Below are 16,271 nucleotides of genomic sequence, written 5' to 3'. Positions count from 1 at the left end.
GGAAGATCCAAATTCTAGAGCTCTCTTCAGTGAAGTTATGTATATAACCTGCATCGCTCCTTGAAGTATCGAGAGGATTGCTGTGGGACATCCTTCATAACTCCACTGTCCCAGGTAATCCACCTCATAATATTTCAGAATGTTGAATTATAACCTTCAAGAGGAAGTTGGGGAGGCCCGAAAAGTTAATCAAACCCGGAGGTGACCAGGGAGAATGAGATGATTTCGGCAGCACCCGGGGTGAAGCAGAGACAGAGGCTGATGTTTGGAAGTGCAAATGGGAGTATGTAGGGTCAGAAACAAAGTGACAGTGAAGTGTATAATCAGGGTCAACCTGAGACAGTGGCCAGACGGTAAATGGTCAGTGGCACAGGACTTTTAGTGGGGACCATAAATTTGAACATGTCAAATTCTACTCTTTGCATCCTCTCTCATTAGGTCAAGCATCCCTATTCTCACCCCGAATGCCTCGAACATCTCAAGTTCTTGTTTTCACAAAATCCTTCCATGGTTTTATTTCTCCTAATATCCAACCTCCTTTCCACAACAACCGACCAAACTCCTCCCAAGCATGCTATCCCTCTGACTTGTGCATTCCACCAACTAAATTCTTGACCGCCATTGGTAGCCATATCTTTTACATACAAGAGCCACTCGATGGAATCCTTCTCCTGGAAACACCTCCACCCATCGATCTCCTTTACTCAACAGAATCTCTAGCTTGATGCCAAACTTTCCCTGTGCTTCTGTAAAGCACCTTGGGATGTTATTTATGGCTGATCAGTGTTTTGATGAGTTCAAATATTAAGTTGTGTTTTTTTCTTCGTTTGGTACAGTATTTTCCTAATGGAGGATGAGACTATTTACAAAGAAGGTGAGACAATAATAAAACAATCATCAATAGCTGCTCCATTTCTCCACAGCTATTAGGATTTTATAACTCAGCCAAGAAATTTTCAAAAACATGTCAAAAAGATAACGGTAGACTTGCATTTATGTAACACCTTTCACGACTGAGGACATCATAAAGTGCTTCTCAGTCAATGAAGGAGGTTTATAACCAACTGTTGTAATGTTGGAAATATGACAGATTTAGCCACATCAAGCTCCCACAAACAGAACTAAAATCAACATCACTAAAAACAGAGGGCCAGATATTGACCAGGACAATTGCCTTTTTGTTTTCTTCTCCAAAGTCATGCCTGGGGATCTTTTTGTGTCTAGCTAAGAGCAGATGGGGCCTCAGTTTAAAGTATCCTGGAAGGTAGCACCTACAGAGTGAAGTACAAAAAGTGCTTAGAACATGGAACAGTACAGCACAGAACAGGCCCTTCGGCTCTCGATGTTGTGCCAAGCTTTGTCCAAAACCAAGATCAAGCTATCCCACTCCCTGTCATTCTGGTGTGCTCCATGTGCCTATCCAATAACCGCTTGAAGAGTTCCTAAAGTGTCCGACTCCACTATCACAGCAGGCAGTTTATTCCACACCCTAACCACTCTCTGAGTAAAGAACCTACCTTGGACATCCCTCCTATATCTCCCACCCTGAACCTTATAGTTATGCCAAATAAAGTTCATTTTTGAAACAGAACATATGAGGTCTCCAAGGGGATCGGAGGCCCCCAGCTGCATGTCCTTTGGGCAGAGTGATGCCCTGGCTGAGTCCCTCATGAACAAAGAAAAGTACAGCACAGGAACAGGCCCTTTGGCCCTCCAAGCCCATGCCGACCCCTTATTTCTCCCTTCCTTTATTTTTGCTATCATTTTTGATCCATGGATGCTTAATGGAGATGTATCTTTAAGACATGCAGCAGAGAAAATTATGACCGGGCCAAGGCCTGCTGAGACTCGGCCAGACCACGGAGGCAATGTTCAGCTAGCTCTGGGACATGGCTGCCTGTGAGAGGGCAGCCTTGTCCTGGGCCACGGATGACGGATGCACATGAAGTTCCACGCCTTGCAGAACCTGACCCATGGCCGAAACCGCTGCTCCCATTACCTCCACCGCAGACGCCACCCGTGCGGTGTCGGCCTGGGTGGCAGCCATGACCGGCACCACTCCCTGCTCCTGGACGCAGATGGACTCCTCCAACTGCATCTGCAGATGCTGGAAGGCAGCCGCCATCCTGTTGTCCACTCCCTGGGTTTCCAAACGCATCAGGTCTGTGGGTGAGTCTGCCAAGTCCAGGAACCCAGGAACCGTCTGGGCGGCAGCTGGGTGCTGGGTCCTGGGCCTCGTCTGCCCTCCGACTGCCCAACCCCTCGGCTGCTCCTACCTCCACCTGCTGTACCGGTTTGGCTGTGTGGTGCGCACCAATCAGTGTCCCAGAAGCCTCATCACTAATGTGCCCAACCGAGGTGAGTGTATCTACGATGGTGGAGGGTGTGAGTGACAGCAGTGACGCACGGTCCATGTCCTCATTGGACCCCAAGTCTGGGGTCTCCTGGGTAAAGCCTTGGACCTCTGGATGTTGTCTCCGGCACATGTGAGGTGCCGTGTCCGACCTGTCCATCATCTGTCTGGTCACCCTCTGTGCGTCACTGCTCAGAGTCCCCGTCCTCTGTCCGTCACTGTCCTGGCTCTGCTTCCTCTCTTTGTCCGGCTCCTGGCCGTCAGTATCCTGACTGTCCATCCTATGGTCATCAGTGCCGTTTCTGTCGGTCCTCTGTGCGTCTGCTTCCTGTGCCCCAGCCTCAGAAGAGGGTCCTCCTGTCTATCTTCCTACCCCTCCCTGGCGTGCATCTCTGTGGGCGGATGAACTTGGGACCTGGACGGCGGGGGCTTCTCCGAGACGTTCCGGGACGATTGGCTGCTGGCATGTGTCGTTGGACACGCGGAGTCCGGTGTGAGGGGGTGGAGAGGGCAGTGTGAGGGGGCGGAGTGTGAGGGGGGTTAGGGGTGGAAGGGGCAGTGTGAGGGGGTGCAATGTGAGTTGGCGGCTCCCCCAGCGAGGTCCACAGCCCTCTGCTCATGGATGGTGAGGGGGTGCAGCACAGGTGATCCCCCTCTGGTTCTTGCACGCTCACGATGGTTTTGTCCGGCGGGAAGGGAAAGCATCAGAGTTATACGGTCAGCAGCAAGACGCGCAGATGTTGGCAACATCAGGACTTTTGTTGGGTGGGGGCCACTGGGCACCACGCCATGGCAGCTCGTAAGGAGGGTGTGGTGCCCATATGGGTCGGGGGTGGGACATGGTTGTGGGGTGTGGCCCAGGGGAACTCTCGGCGTACTTACCCTGGCAGCCCTCATGAGGACGTGGAGCTTCTTGCAGCACCGCACAGACGGCGATGCCCACTTCACACCAGCTGTGCTTGACTGTGCTGGCCGGGGTAGCGGTGGCCATGTCTTGGGCACAGGATCACCCTGCGCTCTTCAACTGCGTCCAGCAATGCCTCCAGGTCACTGTCCCGGAACCTGGGAGCGGCACGGCGGGGCTCAGCCATCTCTCTCTGTTGGGGCCTGTGCACGGGTCACGCACATTAAATGACGCGGCATCATCCAGGCTTCGTGCGATGACGGCGCTGCTCTGGCGCCACACGTTTCTCGCGGCCCCACTGCTGTTCCCTTTTTGGGGCCCGAATCGATGCTACCGGCGGCCTGTTCGTGCCGTCGTGAAACGCGACGGCGTTCACAACGGCGCGGACACCCTGACGCGTCATCGGAGAATCCCGCCCTGTATTCTGCCTGTTTTGACACTCGAAACGTTAGCTCTTTTCTCTCTCTACAGATGCTGCCAAACCTGCTGAGATTTTCCATCATTTCTCTTTTGTTTCAGATTCCAGCATCCGCAGTAATTTGGTTTTATTTAATGGATGGTGGTTACGTCCTGCATGTGTGGGATGATTTCCAGAGACCCAAGGAAAGCAGAGTTCAGACCAGGACATACAAGGATAAGGAGTTGCTCCCTCTCTTCTCTCGCTCACCAGAAAAGCTGTAAGAGCTGATGTATTTCAAAATCTACTGAAAACCTGAATGAATGAATCTACAGTGAAACCATTACAGGCTGCAAACAGGACCTGGACCTCCTCTCTTCCCCTCTTGTTTGTTTGTTGTGTGTGCGCATTTTATAATATATATTATATGTTATATATGGGCCATAGACTTCGGGTATTTTTCAAAAAATTATTTGTTATTCAATTGCGTTGCGACTTCAGGTCAAGGGGAACTAGAAATGACTGCTACCCAGCCAATGGCATCACAATATGCTGCACTGAATATTAACCTAGATTTTCTGGAGTGGGAATCGAACCCACAACCTCTGCCTCAGAAGAGCATCACCAAACTGAGCCACGAATTGCATACAAAATAATAGCTTGTTATTTTGTCAGTCCAATTCTATAGGGTTAGTCGCATTGCTGAGACCATATAGAATGGGACTCTGGCCACTTGGGACATTCTTTTCTAAAATCTACTGTGCACAATCTTCATAATTACAAAACGTTATCTGTAGCCTACCCTCAATAAGCCCACCTTTCAAAATCCTCCTTACAAAAGCCATCTTCATTTTTTTTTCCAAGTTCTTTTTGATTTGGCAGCTGGACAGAAAATGCTCAGATCCCACCATTATCTTTAACACTATTTATCCACAGTACCTTTGGGATTTTAACCTAATTTTAAAAACATCAGGAATAGACCAGTCCTACCTGACATGACTTTTCATCAGAATTGTTTGTTCCGTCTGTGGAATCCTTCACAAAATAGTTATCGACCAAGTCTATCTGCCTGGATTCCTGGCGGCACACTGGGCACCGGATCACACCCACTGTGGATAAAAGAATTGATATTTTAACCTCAAGAAACATCACTCTTATTGGCTGAAATGTGCCAAAATGAAAATCCAGGCAAAGAATTTCACTGGAGCAAAGATGGCGGTTAAGTGTGCAGACTTTTTAAAAATCAATATAAAGTTTTGATTTGCATTATTGGAGTTTGTCAACATTGGAAGATTTTAATTGAAACTATGATTTGATAAAAAGATAAAGCCATCAGAAAATTTTTTAAACCTGGCATTTAAAGAAATTCTCGTCAGGTCACCACAATGCTTTCATTACCAAATTTTTATTCCCCTAGAGTACAGCCATTTACATAGGGCATAGGCAATTCAACAAAATATAAAGCCAGCACAGGATAAACCAGTTTGCAGATTAACTGCACTTGTTAGCTCTTCCACATTGAGGACAGACCAAGTCCAGCAAAGACATTTGTGTAACAATGACATCAATCTCTCAAACAAATTGTTCCCGCATTGCATCTTTCTACTCAAAGGGATCTCCAAATTCAGTCCTCGGGAAAATATATTTGCAAAGAAGGGTCTGGGCAAAATTATTAGGTTATGCGCTCTACTCGCCATCAGAGGGAGGAGCAAAGTCTGCTTCAGCAGCGACAGCTGTTGCACACTATTTGGGCTTGTTAATGAAGGAGATTTGAAGACATCCCATAGTTTGTAACCGCCTTCAGCATACCATGTTGCAATTTATACAAGCACAAGTCCCACTTCTCTTTCCAGCTCTGGAAGCAAATGGCAAAGCACAAACACCATGCCTATGGCATTACATATCAACATGTTTCCAATTTCCCTGAAATTACAATATAGCGTAGCGTAGCTTGGATTAATAGAACCAAATTGAGGGATTGTAAACAAAAAAGCCATTGAGACTTCAAAATATGCAGAATGGAAGTTAGTTTTGTTTCAGACCATTAATGCTGTCACGGTGTCTAAGATTTCCCCAATGCAAAATCTGTGCCTACATTTTCAACGTCGATCACAACATTAACCATTAAGTAACATCGCTGATTAGGTCGGCTGTCCTATGAGCATTCTACTTTATCTTCCTCCAACTTGCCATCTTTTTTTATTCATTTATGGGATGTGGACATTGCTGGCTAGCGTTTCTTGCCCATCCCAAATGTCCTTGAGAACCCATTCTTGAACACAGCACAATTTTTGCAGAGCCTTAAATAGGAAGTGAATGATATCATAATCCTTCAATGTGATGTACATCCAATTCTTTGATCAAAATTGGAAGCTAGCCTACCTCCAAACCTTTGTGACAAATCAATAGCAAGTATGCGAGTGTAATCTTTTATATGGAGAAACACTCCAACCATTTCATAACCAGCTGCATTGGTAGACATCTGCACTCTGATCCCAGATTGTCCATTATGCAGAATGTAAAACTATCAGCGAAAGTCACACTGAATTTCTCAAATGCAGACTAACAGCACAAAACCTGATATGGCAGCAGTTGTGATTTTTTGAGAATGTGTAAATAGCATAAAATCACAGCTGTTCCCAGTAAGGAAGGGAAGAAACAAAAAGTGGCACAGGAGAAGTGAAATGGCATGACAGAATAATGCGATAGTCATCACCACCTTATTTAGCATTTTGCAACTACTGTATTTTGATTCAAAATGTCACACCTAATATTGTGCCAATATCCTTCTTACATTACTCTTAATTCATCACCTCATTGTGATAGTACATAGTTTCACCAAGTTTGGAAGTACAAAAATACATTAAACAATGTCAAGAGCTACAATTGTATCAAGTCCATGCATTTCAATAAAGTGCCACAAAACAGACTAGTTGGCAAAATTGAAACCCATGAGATTAGAGGTAGTGGTAGCATAAAAACAAAATTAGCCAAGAGATAGATGTCAAGAGCTGAACAGCTGTTTTCAAACTGAAGTGTACAACGGTGCCCTGCAACAGTATACATGAAGAACACTATTTTTGGTACTCAACTTGAACTTGGGTGCAGGATCACACTTTCGAAGTTTGTAGATGACACAAAACTTGGAAGCATAATCAAAAGTGATTATATACTTTAGGTCATAGACTGGTGAAATAGGAGAGTGTGGTGGATAACATTTAATAAAGACAAGTGTAGAGTGATGTACTTCGAAAGAAGTAACATAAATGATACAATCCCAAATGGGGTGCAACGGAGTTGGACCATCACAGGCACTATGGTTCTGAATGGTCACCTCTTGTGCTGCACCATTCTATAACTCTAAAAGCAACAAGTGCTTAAGCAAAAACACTTATGCTTTAGTCAAAGAAACCTAACATTCAGGCACTAACTAACTTGAATATTCACATGTGTATTAAGACCAAATAAAATATGAAAAATGAATTGAATTTTGAGGATGAAAACAAAAGCCGGTAGTTGGAGGGACAAACTTGGCATGTGGCTCAGGCAATAATCCAAAGATTACTACCTTTTGAGGTTCAGTATTTCTTAGTTCCACCTAGGTTTTGGTTGCTAATTGGAGCATAGCAACTGGATTCTCTCCCTCCAAGTGCATCATCAGTTGAGAAGAGAAGCCCTTTGTTCATCCATACCACAGTCCTTGTCCTCATTCACTACTTCATCTGTGTTGGTAAAAGTCAAGAGCCGAGGCTCTTCCATTACAACATGCTGAATCCCCCATATCTATCTGCCTGACTCACAATTACACCTTCCTGCCTTTGGCAATTAACTAACTCTAACCGAAGCGGGTGCAACTGTCTCAGGGATCAAAGTGTCCCCTATCAGATGCCCTGCAACTCTGAGCCAAAGTTACTCGAGCTGCAGTCACAAATCGAGGATATCATGTTGCAATTGAGATATATTACCAGTCCTGCCATGTCTGCCTAACCTTATTTATTTACCAGACGGTTAATTAGTTACTAATCAGTAATAGAAATTTACAATCTCCAAATTTGGAGACAAGTAAAAGTCACAAGTAACAAGAAAACAAGAGTAAAAGGTAGAACCTCCTTCCTGCTCTGCACCAAGCTCCCACTTGCACCAAATCTACGACACAATACGCATGCCAGTTCACACTATGCTTCCTCATTCTCAAATTGGGATTAAATACCTTCAATTGGAAGGGTACTAATTTTTTTGGAAGTCCTCGCTTTAAGTTGCTCCATTTAAATTGTTTGTTCATTAAGGCCTGTGTTTCCGATTTGTGCCACCATTTTTGCTTTTACATCATTTGCAAACTGGCCCTTCCAATCCCCCTCGCCCTTGCTGCAAATGCAATTGTACACATCAAACTCACTTGTGCCATACAGCAAAACCTTAAACTAGAGAAATTATGAATGCCATACAAGCAACATTTTGACCAGTTAAAATTGTATCAGGTTAACGATGATTAAGTAAAGGATTAGAAAAATCAATACACCATGTCTGGAGCAAATCCACCCCAACAGGTTTGCAATTTGGAATGAAGCACAATGCACGTCAATCCAATAAAACCAAGAGGATACTCGGTAGAGCCCATACCCGCGCTATACTGTGTTAATCACATTATTTACAATTACAGGGTTCTTTCTTAAGATGTCCCTCTGACTGGTTGATGCTTTGTACCTATAAAATTGAAAAATAAACTTTTATTAAGAGCTTCCATTTTACTAAGGAGGTTTCAGACGAATCCACATTCAACAACCTGCTCCAAAAATTCTATTCACTTTTTGACATCTGTGACAAATTTCATCACAGCAGCTGAAACAAACCACAACATGCTAAAACAATCAACAACATTTTAAATAAAACATACCACTTGCTAAGAAGTAAATCTGCCCTAGCTTCAATGTTAACAGATGGAATCTGGATCTTCACCAAAAACTAACCAGTTCTTCCTCGGCCTGACCCTGTGAACCAAATTTTGTTGAAATCAGTCCACTGATTTTTTAGATACATTGACCACAGACAAACAGACTAACAAATGGAGCTAAAACATTATATCTGCACATTTTCAGTGGCAGTGTACACATTACACAGAAATTGTGCAGGAATACCCTTCAAGTTCAACAGTATCAACTGGTTCAATTTCTAAAATCTGCAACAAGCTTTCCGCATGCTTTTACCGATGTATGGTTCATCATTACAACAGAACTTAGAAAGCTTTGTCATGGGAATGCCAGCTGATCAGTTTTTTATTCCAATGTATTTTTAGCATTCAATCATGGCTTTAATTAACTTCAGCTGTTTCTGATGCCTACATATGCAATCTTGCCAATGTTTCACACTTTATGAAATATATATTTTTAGGCTGCTTCCTGATTATTTATGTAATTATTTTTCTTCTCCATTACGATTTCCATCACCCAGCACACACCAATCTCCATTTTTGAAACCTTTCTTCACACCTGAAAATTGAACCCGTTCTTAGAGCAGGTGCAGTATGTTGTTAGCAGCAATAATTTTCTCGACCAAATGAAATCTGATGATACAATGAACATTATTACGAATTGAGGGGCTGTTAGGCCATGGAATGTTCCCATCAGAGGCAGTGACAGGAATAGAGACTCCATCATCCGTTTCATATCTGAATTTCTTTTAGAAATAAAGTAGTATGGGAAATAGGATGGCGAATGGATTTTTTCTATGTTGTGAGATTCTGTGGTTCCTACATGGAAACCCGACATAATCTCAAGAGTACTGCTACTGATAAAATCCATTACTTCCCACTATGATCAGTGGATTGGCCATGCTAAATTGCCCGTAGTGTCCTAAAAAGTAAGGTTATGGGGGGGGGTTGTTGGGTTACGGGTATAGGGTGGATACGTGGGTTTGAGTAGGGTGATCATTGTTCGGCACAACATCGAGGGCCGAAAGGCCTGTTCTGTGCTGTACTGTTCTATTACAGCAGGGTTTTTTCTCCCATCATATTGCACACTGGATGCAGCTTCAAACTGCCGCAGGAGTATATTTGGCCACAAAGATGTGTCACCCAAGACACACTGAGAATGCTTCCAAATGGGAGCCATCCAGTGAGGTAGAGTCACAATCGTACTGGGTGTTAGGCAAAGACAAACTGCTAGCTGAACTTTTACTGATATGCACAAAATTAAACATGTTCCATCAGAAGAAAGTTGAATCTAACTCTTGCCATTGCTGGGAAATTCAAAACTGGAGTCTCAATTTCATTTCAGTGCTACATATACAGTAATTTGTTTATAACTTGAAAAATGAAAAATGAAAATGAAAAATCGCTTATTGTCACGAGTAGGTTTCAATGAAGTTACTGTGAAAAGCCCCTAGTCGCCACATTCCGGCGCCTGTCCAGGGAGGCTGGTACGGGAATCGAACCGTGCTGCTGGCCTGCTTGGTCTGCTTTAAAAGCCACCGATTTAGCCCAGTGAGCTAAACCAGCCCCATAACTTGCAGCTATGGGCCAGATAAATCAGAGAAACTAACAAGCAGGGTAGAATAATGTAATGGTGACAATTTTGGAACAGTAATCCAGAGTTTGTCATTTGTGTGCTAGCACTAGAAATTGACCCAAGCTAACAAATTGTCATTAAAAAATGTAACAGGCGACTTCTGTGGCAGCGATGCGCTTGCACACAAGATGACACAAAATTGGCGATATGGCTTTTGATACATGGTTAACGGATGTATTTGTTGGTATAAAGGGGAAGTAATTGAAGTTGGTTGGTTTCTCCCCCAGTGTGAGATATCTGCAGGATATAACAACAGGCAGAAGTCGAGTCAAGACCCTGCACCAGATTCAGCTGTCCCTCGTGGCGAAGTGGAAGAATACATGGCAGAGCCCTCAGTGCCGTCGACACCCACCCAATGGCAAATGGAGATATTGGTGGAAAATTCCAGAAACAAAGGCAGTCGGTGGTAGAAGATCCCTCCAAAGCAATTGAGGTTATAGTGGCACCTGTCATGAGAATGTCGCTGTAAGAAATGTTTGACTGCTCATACTACTGCAGTGATGTCAGAGCGTGGGTGGAGCTGGGCTGTGTCAGCTTTTTACTTTTGTTTTAGGCTGTTTGCTGTAGGGTGTGTTTTAGTTTCGTTTTCAGTGTTGGAGCTGAAGCCAGACAGAGCAGGTGTACTGTTGATCTCTCTGCCATGAAAAGACTACCTCTTGATCATTTGGTGAATTCAGAATTATAAATGTTCTCGGTAATGAATATAAACCTAATGTGCTTCTGTTAAAAGGTGTTTCTTTTGTCTTCTGGATGTTGTTTTGGAAGTTAATGATTACTTAGTGTTGTATTCTTTGGGGATTGTATTTGAATTGATGGCTGCTAAGATGTTTACTGTATGTTTTAAAAAGGTTAACTTGAGTTCATAGAATAAACATTACTTTGCTTTAAAAAATACTTTTCCATTTCTGCTGTACCACACCTGTACAGTGGGCTGTCCGCTCCCCATACCACAATCTGTTAAAAGTTGTGGGTCTGATGAACTCCATGATACACTCTGGGGTTCTCTAAACCCTGGCCCATAACACACCCCATCGAGTAACTTGAGAAAATGGAGCAGCGTTGGAAGCAGAGGGCACAACGATCCAGGAGGTGGAAGAGGCCATCTCGAACCAGAGTGATCGGATTGCCTCGTTGAAGGCTGAGGGAGCGTTGATGGCAGAAACCCAAAAGCCAAGGTGGACGAACAGGAAAATCGGTCCAGACACCAGAGGGAGTTTCCCTTCTTCTTACACATGCAGGTCTACTCCCAAATAAACTTGTGGTGGGGAAAGCGGGGACTGGGTACTCTGATTGTAATATCTGACCATGCTCCATACTATGTTAATGTGTGATTGGGGATGGGCCGATCCCAGCTCGGAGGTTAGACATGTTACTCCTTGCAGATAAGGGATTTTGTGAAAAGAAAGGATAGCTTCGGCCATCGGGATCTTTATGGGTTTTTAACAGAATGGGAATAGAGGCTGCAATTCCACTACGCCTACATTCTTGCCCGTTCGTTTCAGGTTGCTCAGGCAGTGGAGAAACGGCATTGAGGACCCGCCCTATCTGAGGACCACCCCTTTGGTCAGCACGCCCTACCTGGGGATCCCATTCAACTCTTACCCATCGCGGCCCATACACAACTCATTCGACCTTTCGTTTCTAAAGCTTGGTTTCATTTTTGTTTAAGGTAGCCCTTCGGCCGTCACTCCATATGCTATTTACATCCAGGAACATTTGGGATGGTAAATTGCAACACTCTGCGAGACGGCTCGCACTGGTTTCACAGATAAGTATATGTCTGGTCCTAATTCCGTTTTTCCAAAAAAAAATGGAGGGAGTCACATGGAGCTGACCATCAAGGGAAAATTGGAACAAGAGGACAGATATACTTAAAGTCAAGATATTAAGCTGAACACTGACAGATAATATGCTTGATCCCTTAGCTTTCGGACGTTCGGAAAGGAACCGAAGCAACAGCACAGCAAGATCCCAGAAGAGAAGAGAAGAAACAGAGAAGATGAAGAGCACTCGAATTGCTATGTTTTTAGCTATTGTGGCATCTGTGTGGTTGCGCGTGGACGCGGACCCCCTTTCCCACAGTACAATGTTTGCTAACTTCTCCCAAACCCAGACCACCCCAGCCCAGTCAATGGTAACAGTACCCCGACCTGGTGTACCAAATTTCTGACATGGTACTCCTTGTCGTATGTAATAGAATCACTTTTGGTGATTGCAGTCCTATGTATTATAGTCCAGACCCTCAGGATGAGGAAATGGAGAAGGAGAGCCCACCGCTCTCGTGCCTCAACAGTGTACAGAGTACAATCCCCCATTTTCGGATTCCACCAATCCCCCCAACCCCTTGATGTGTAATAAAGGATTTAAGTTTGATACGATCTGTAAATAAAGACTTTTGCGGATGTATTATAATGTTCTGCACGCGACTGCCGAGTCAGAAAATGAAATGTAAAGATGCTGTTGTATGAATGAGTAAGGGTTTAGAATGTTGTAGAATGTTTAAATATGAGATGAGAGTAGTTAATTGAGATAGTTAGAGGTCCCGATTCCAATTGGTGATGCATGTCCCCTTTGACATAGCACCAATCAGAAATTGTTAGTTAAAATGTTTTGCCATAGTTGAGGAAAGGATAGAAGCCATGGAACTCACTGAGGTCAGGGGACCCAAAGACACCGTACTTAGGTGATCCTTCATGATTTCTCATGAGGATCACAAGAAGAGAGTGTAGCCACCGAAGTTGGCCATTCTCTAAATACAAAATGGAGGAACGCAAAGCATACAGGTTAAAATGGACAATGTTTGCAGCACCAGCAGGCTGCACCAAGCAAATGTGGATTCTGTCTGCTAAGAGAGCAGACAGCAACGAAACGAACATTCCGCATACTAATGAGGCAATCTCCGGGATAGTTAGCATATTAATGGAACGATCCCAGAGACAATGGACACAAATGGGGAAGTAACTGCAACATTGTATAGGATACCAGACACCCCGGCACCAGCGGGGTCTGAAAACAAAGCACCTGAAAGCCCGCCCAGTAGCCAAGGAACAGCCTCAGTATTGGGGGGATTCAAACGTATCGATTGGGAAGGGACCCAATCGATTCAGAGCAGGTAAAAGGGTCCGCCCAAAGGGGCGCGGATCCCTGGGACCTATAAAAGACAGGTCCCACACATAGTTTGTTCTTCTTGTCCAGCCCCCCTCTCTCCTTGACCAGCCCTCCCTTGTGGACCAGCACCTCGACCAACTTTTGCCAAGACCACCTTGAACGAGGGAGAGGAGAGGTTTGGGACAGCAGCCGCCAGCAAGTAAGTGTCTCACAACGATCGCTACCAGAGATAGACACTCCTGACCCCTTTTTAACCTATACCAACCTGAAGTCTGCAGACCAGACCAGAGCAAGACCCTGACCCGGCAGTTCCTTCGAGATAAGTATTTGTTTATTTAGCGATAGGAATAGTTTAATCCTTTTAGCGTGTGCATAGGTAGTTATTATAATTGTATTATAATAAACTCAGTTGTTTGAACTTACTAATTGGTGTATGGTTTTATTGCTTTGAATTTCATCTTGAAACTCGTGGCGGTATCCGATACCTGGCGACTCCAGAGCCAAGTAAAGAAACAGAGCCAAATTGAGTGTTAAGCACACTCACCCAGAACGAGCAACAGGGGTGAGAGGAGCATAGCATAGGGTGTCCCCTTATGCAGATTTGTTGTTGTATGTTTCTCATTCTCTCGCTAGTGTGGGAGAGATAATGGAGATGTTGTGGAAGTTTGGATCCTTCTCAGGATACAAACTGAATGTGAGCACGGGCTAAGTCTTCCCGGTGAAGTGAGGTCGGCAGATTTTGGAAGGCTGCCATTTAAGCTGGTCAAGACGAAGTTCAGATATTTAGAGATTAACGTGGCACATGACTGGGTTCTGTTACACAAACTAAACTTGGCCAGTCTGGTAGAGGGGGCGAGTCTTGAAGAGATGAAATGCTCTCCCACTTTCCTTGGTGGAATGTCCTCCCGCTTCCCTTGGCAGGTAGAGTGCAGACGGTCAAAACAAACGTTCTGCAGAGGTTCTTATTAGTGTTCAAGTGTCTTCCGATCTTTCTCCCTAAATCTTTTTTCGTTAGGGTGGATAAATTCATCTGTCTTTGTTTGGGCGTGTAAGACTCCAAGGATTCGAAGAGCCTTCCTGCTCTTAGAGAGGGCGACAGTCAGGCAGGCTGGTGCTACCAAATCTAATGGTCTATTACTGGGCAGAGAACATGAGATTGCGAGGGTGGTTTGAGGAACCAGAGCCAAGGTGGGGGCAGATGGGGGAGGCCTCTTGTGTAGGGTCATGTCCAACGGTGTTGATTACTGCCCCTCTTCAGTTTTCTCTGACCAGGTTCTCGTCAAGTTGTCGTGGTAGCGTCTCTTGAGCTTGGAACCAATTTAGGCAGCATTTTAGATTAGTCATTACAGTCGCCAATGTGTGGAAATCATCGGTTTGTGCCATTGGGGAGGGTGAGATGGTGGAAAAATTGCCACTCCAGGAGGGGGGAGGGTTTAAGTAGCTGTAGGTGAGGAACTTTTTTCATAGAGATATCCTTGTTCCCCTAGTTGTCGAGGCTTACACCATGGACAGGATGCTATTTCGTGATGCGATATGGGAAGGAAGGTCGCCGATATATATATATATGGATGGTTGCTGGAGACGGGGAAAGCACCACTAGAGGTAATGGGGAAGTGGGAGGAGGAACTGCGCCAAGAGCGAGAGGGAGGGGTGTGGAGTGGGATTTAGCATAGGGCGAGTTCCAATGCTTCTTGTGCCAGGCCGAGCATAATAGTTTAAAGTAGTCTGTAGGGTGCACTTGACTAGAGCACGCATTAGTGGGTTCTTTCCCAAATTAGGGGGCAGATGTGAGCATTGTTTAAGGGGGCGGTGAACCACTCACACGATTCTGGTCCTGCCTCAAGCTGGTTGGGTTCTGGGTCTCATCATTGAGGTTAGGCTGGAGCCCTGTCCATGTGGCGATCTTTAGGGTGTCAGACACACCAGAGCTTCTGAAGGAGAGCAAGGCTGATGTCGTGGCCTTAGCCCAGAGAGCCCTGTTTAGATGGAGGTCGATAATACCACCTAAGATCTCAGCATAGTTCCTGAGATTGGACAAGATTAAGTATTGCTGAGAGGGTCAGAAGAAGGGTTCTATTCCAGGTGGAAACTATTCATCATCTTCTTTAAGGACCTGTTTGTGTTCAGCAGCTCGGGCGGTGTTGTTACTTTACTTTGTTAAAATAAAAATGACAAATTGTTTGCATTATATTGAAACACCTTTGTATGTGAGAATTTGGCAATGTTTGGATAAAAAATATATATTTTTTGAAAATGAAACAGGCCCGTTCTTTTGAGGAAAGGAAACCTGCCACGCCTCTGTGCAGTCTGGCCGAAAAGAAATTCAGTCCAACAAATTAGTTGACTCTAATTACGTTCAGGATAACGAGGCATGGACAAGTACTGCATTGTCAGTGTCTTCCACATGTCAAGTACAAAGAAAGCCCTTATTCAGGTGGTCCAACTGGTTAACAAATACTATTGGGAGTATCTGCACATACAGCCAAGTTGCAAAAAGAAAGTTCTTGCAAATAAAGATAAATGACAGTATAATCTCTTTTCATGGTGTTGGTTGAGAACCAGAATTAGTCTGCTTTCTCCAAAAGTGCCACGGGACCTTGCACAACCAGCCTGGGAGACAGGGCTTCAGTTGAAATAGTTTATTTTACCTGAAGATCAGTACTGAGGGAGTGCTACACTACTACATTTAAGTGTTACCCTAGATAATGTGCTTATTATAGCGTGAACCGGTGACCTTCTCAAAAAGGTCACAAGGCACATCAGTTGTTAAAATTCATGACATTACATAGACTGCAGAGGTTCAAGAAGGCAGCTCACCACTACTTTCTCAAGGGCAACTAGGGATGAGCAATAAACGTTGATAAAATAGCACCAGGGTCCCAGGTTCAATTCCCAGCTTGGGTCACTTGTCTCTGTGGAATTTGCACGTTCTCCCAGTGTCTGCAT

General features: G+C 44.6%; 1 protein-coding gene across 2 annotated transcripts in view; it reads right to left on the bottom strand.

Annotated features, from left to right (window-relative positions):
• trim33 (tripartite motif containing 33) overlaps positions 1 to 16,271 on the bottom strand; it is a 242,703-nt gene that overhangs the window by 164,227 nt on the left and 62,205 nt on the right. For both annotated transcript variants that reach the window (XM_038820775.1, XM_038820776.1), the window contains exon 2: positions 4,645 to 4,763. In XM_038820775.1, the coding sequence (XP_038676703.1) occupies positions 4,645 to 4,763 (119 nt within the window). The remainder of the gene's footprint in view (positions 1 to 4,644; positions 4,764 to 16,271) is intronic.

Source organism: Scyliorhinus canicula, chromosome 15 (assembly GCF_902713615.1).
Source record: "Scyliorhinus canicula chromosome 15, sScyCan1.1, whole genome shotgun sequence".
Lineage (NCBI taxonomy): Eukaryota > Metazoa > Chordata > Chondrichthyes > Carcharhiniformes > Scyliorhinidae > Scyliorhinus > Scyliorhinus canicula.
Note: the sequence above shows the minus strand (reverse complement) of the source record. Positions and strands in the feature narration are given on the sequence as shown.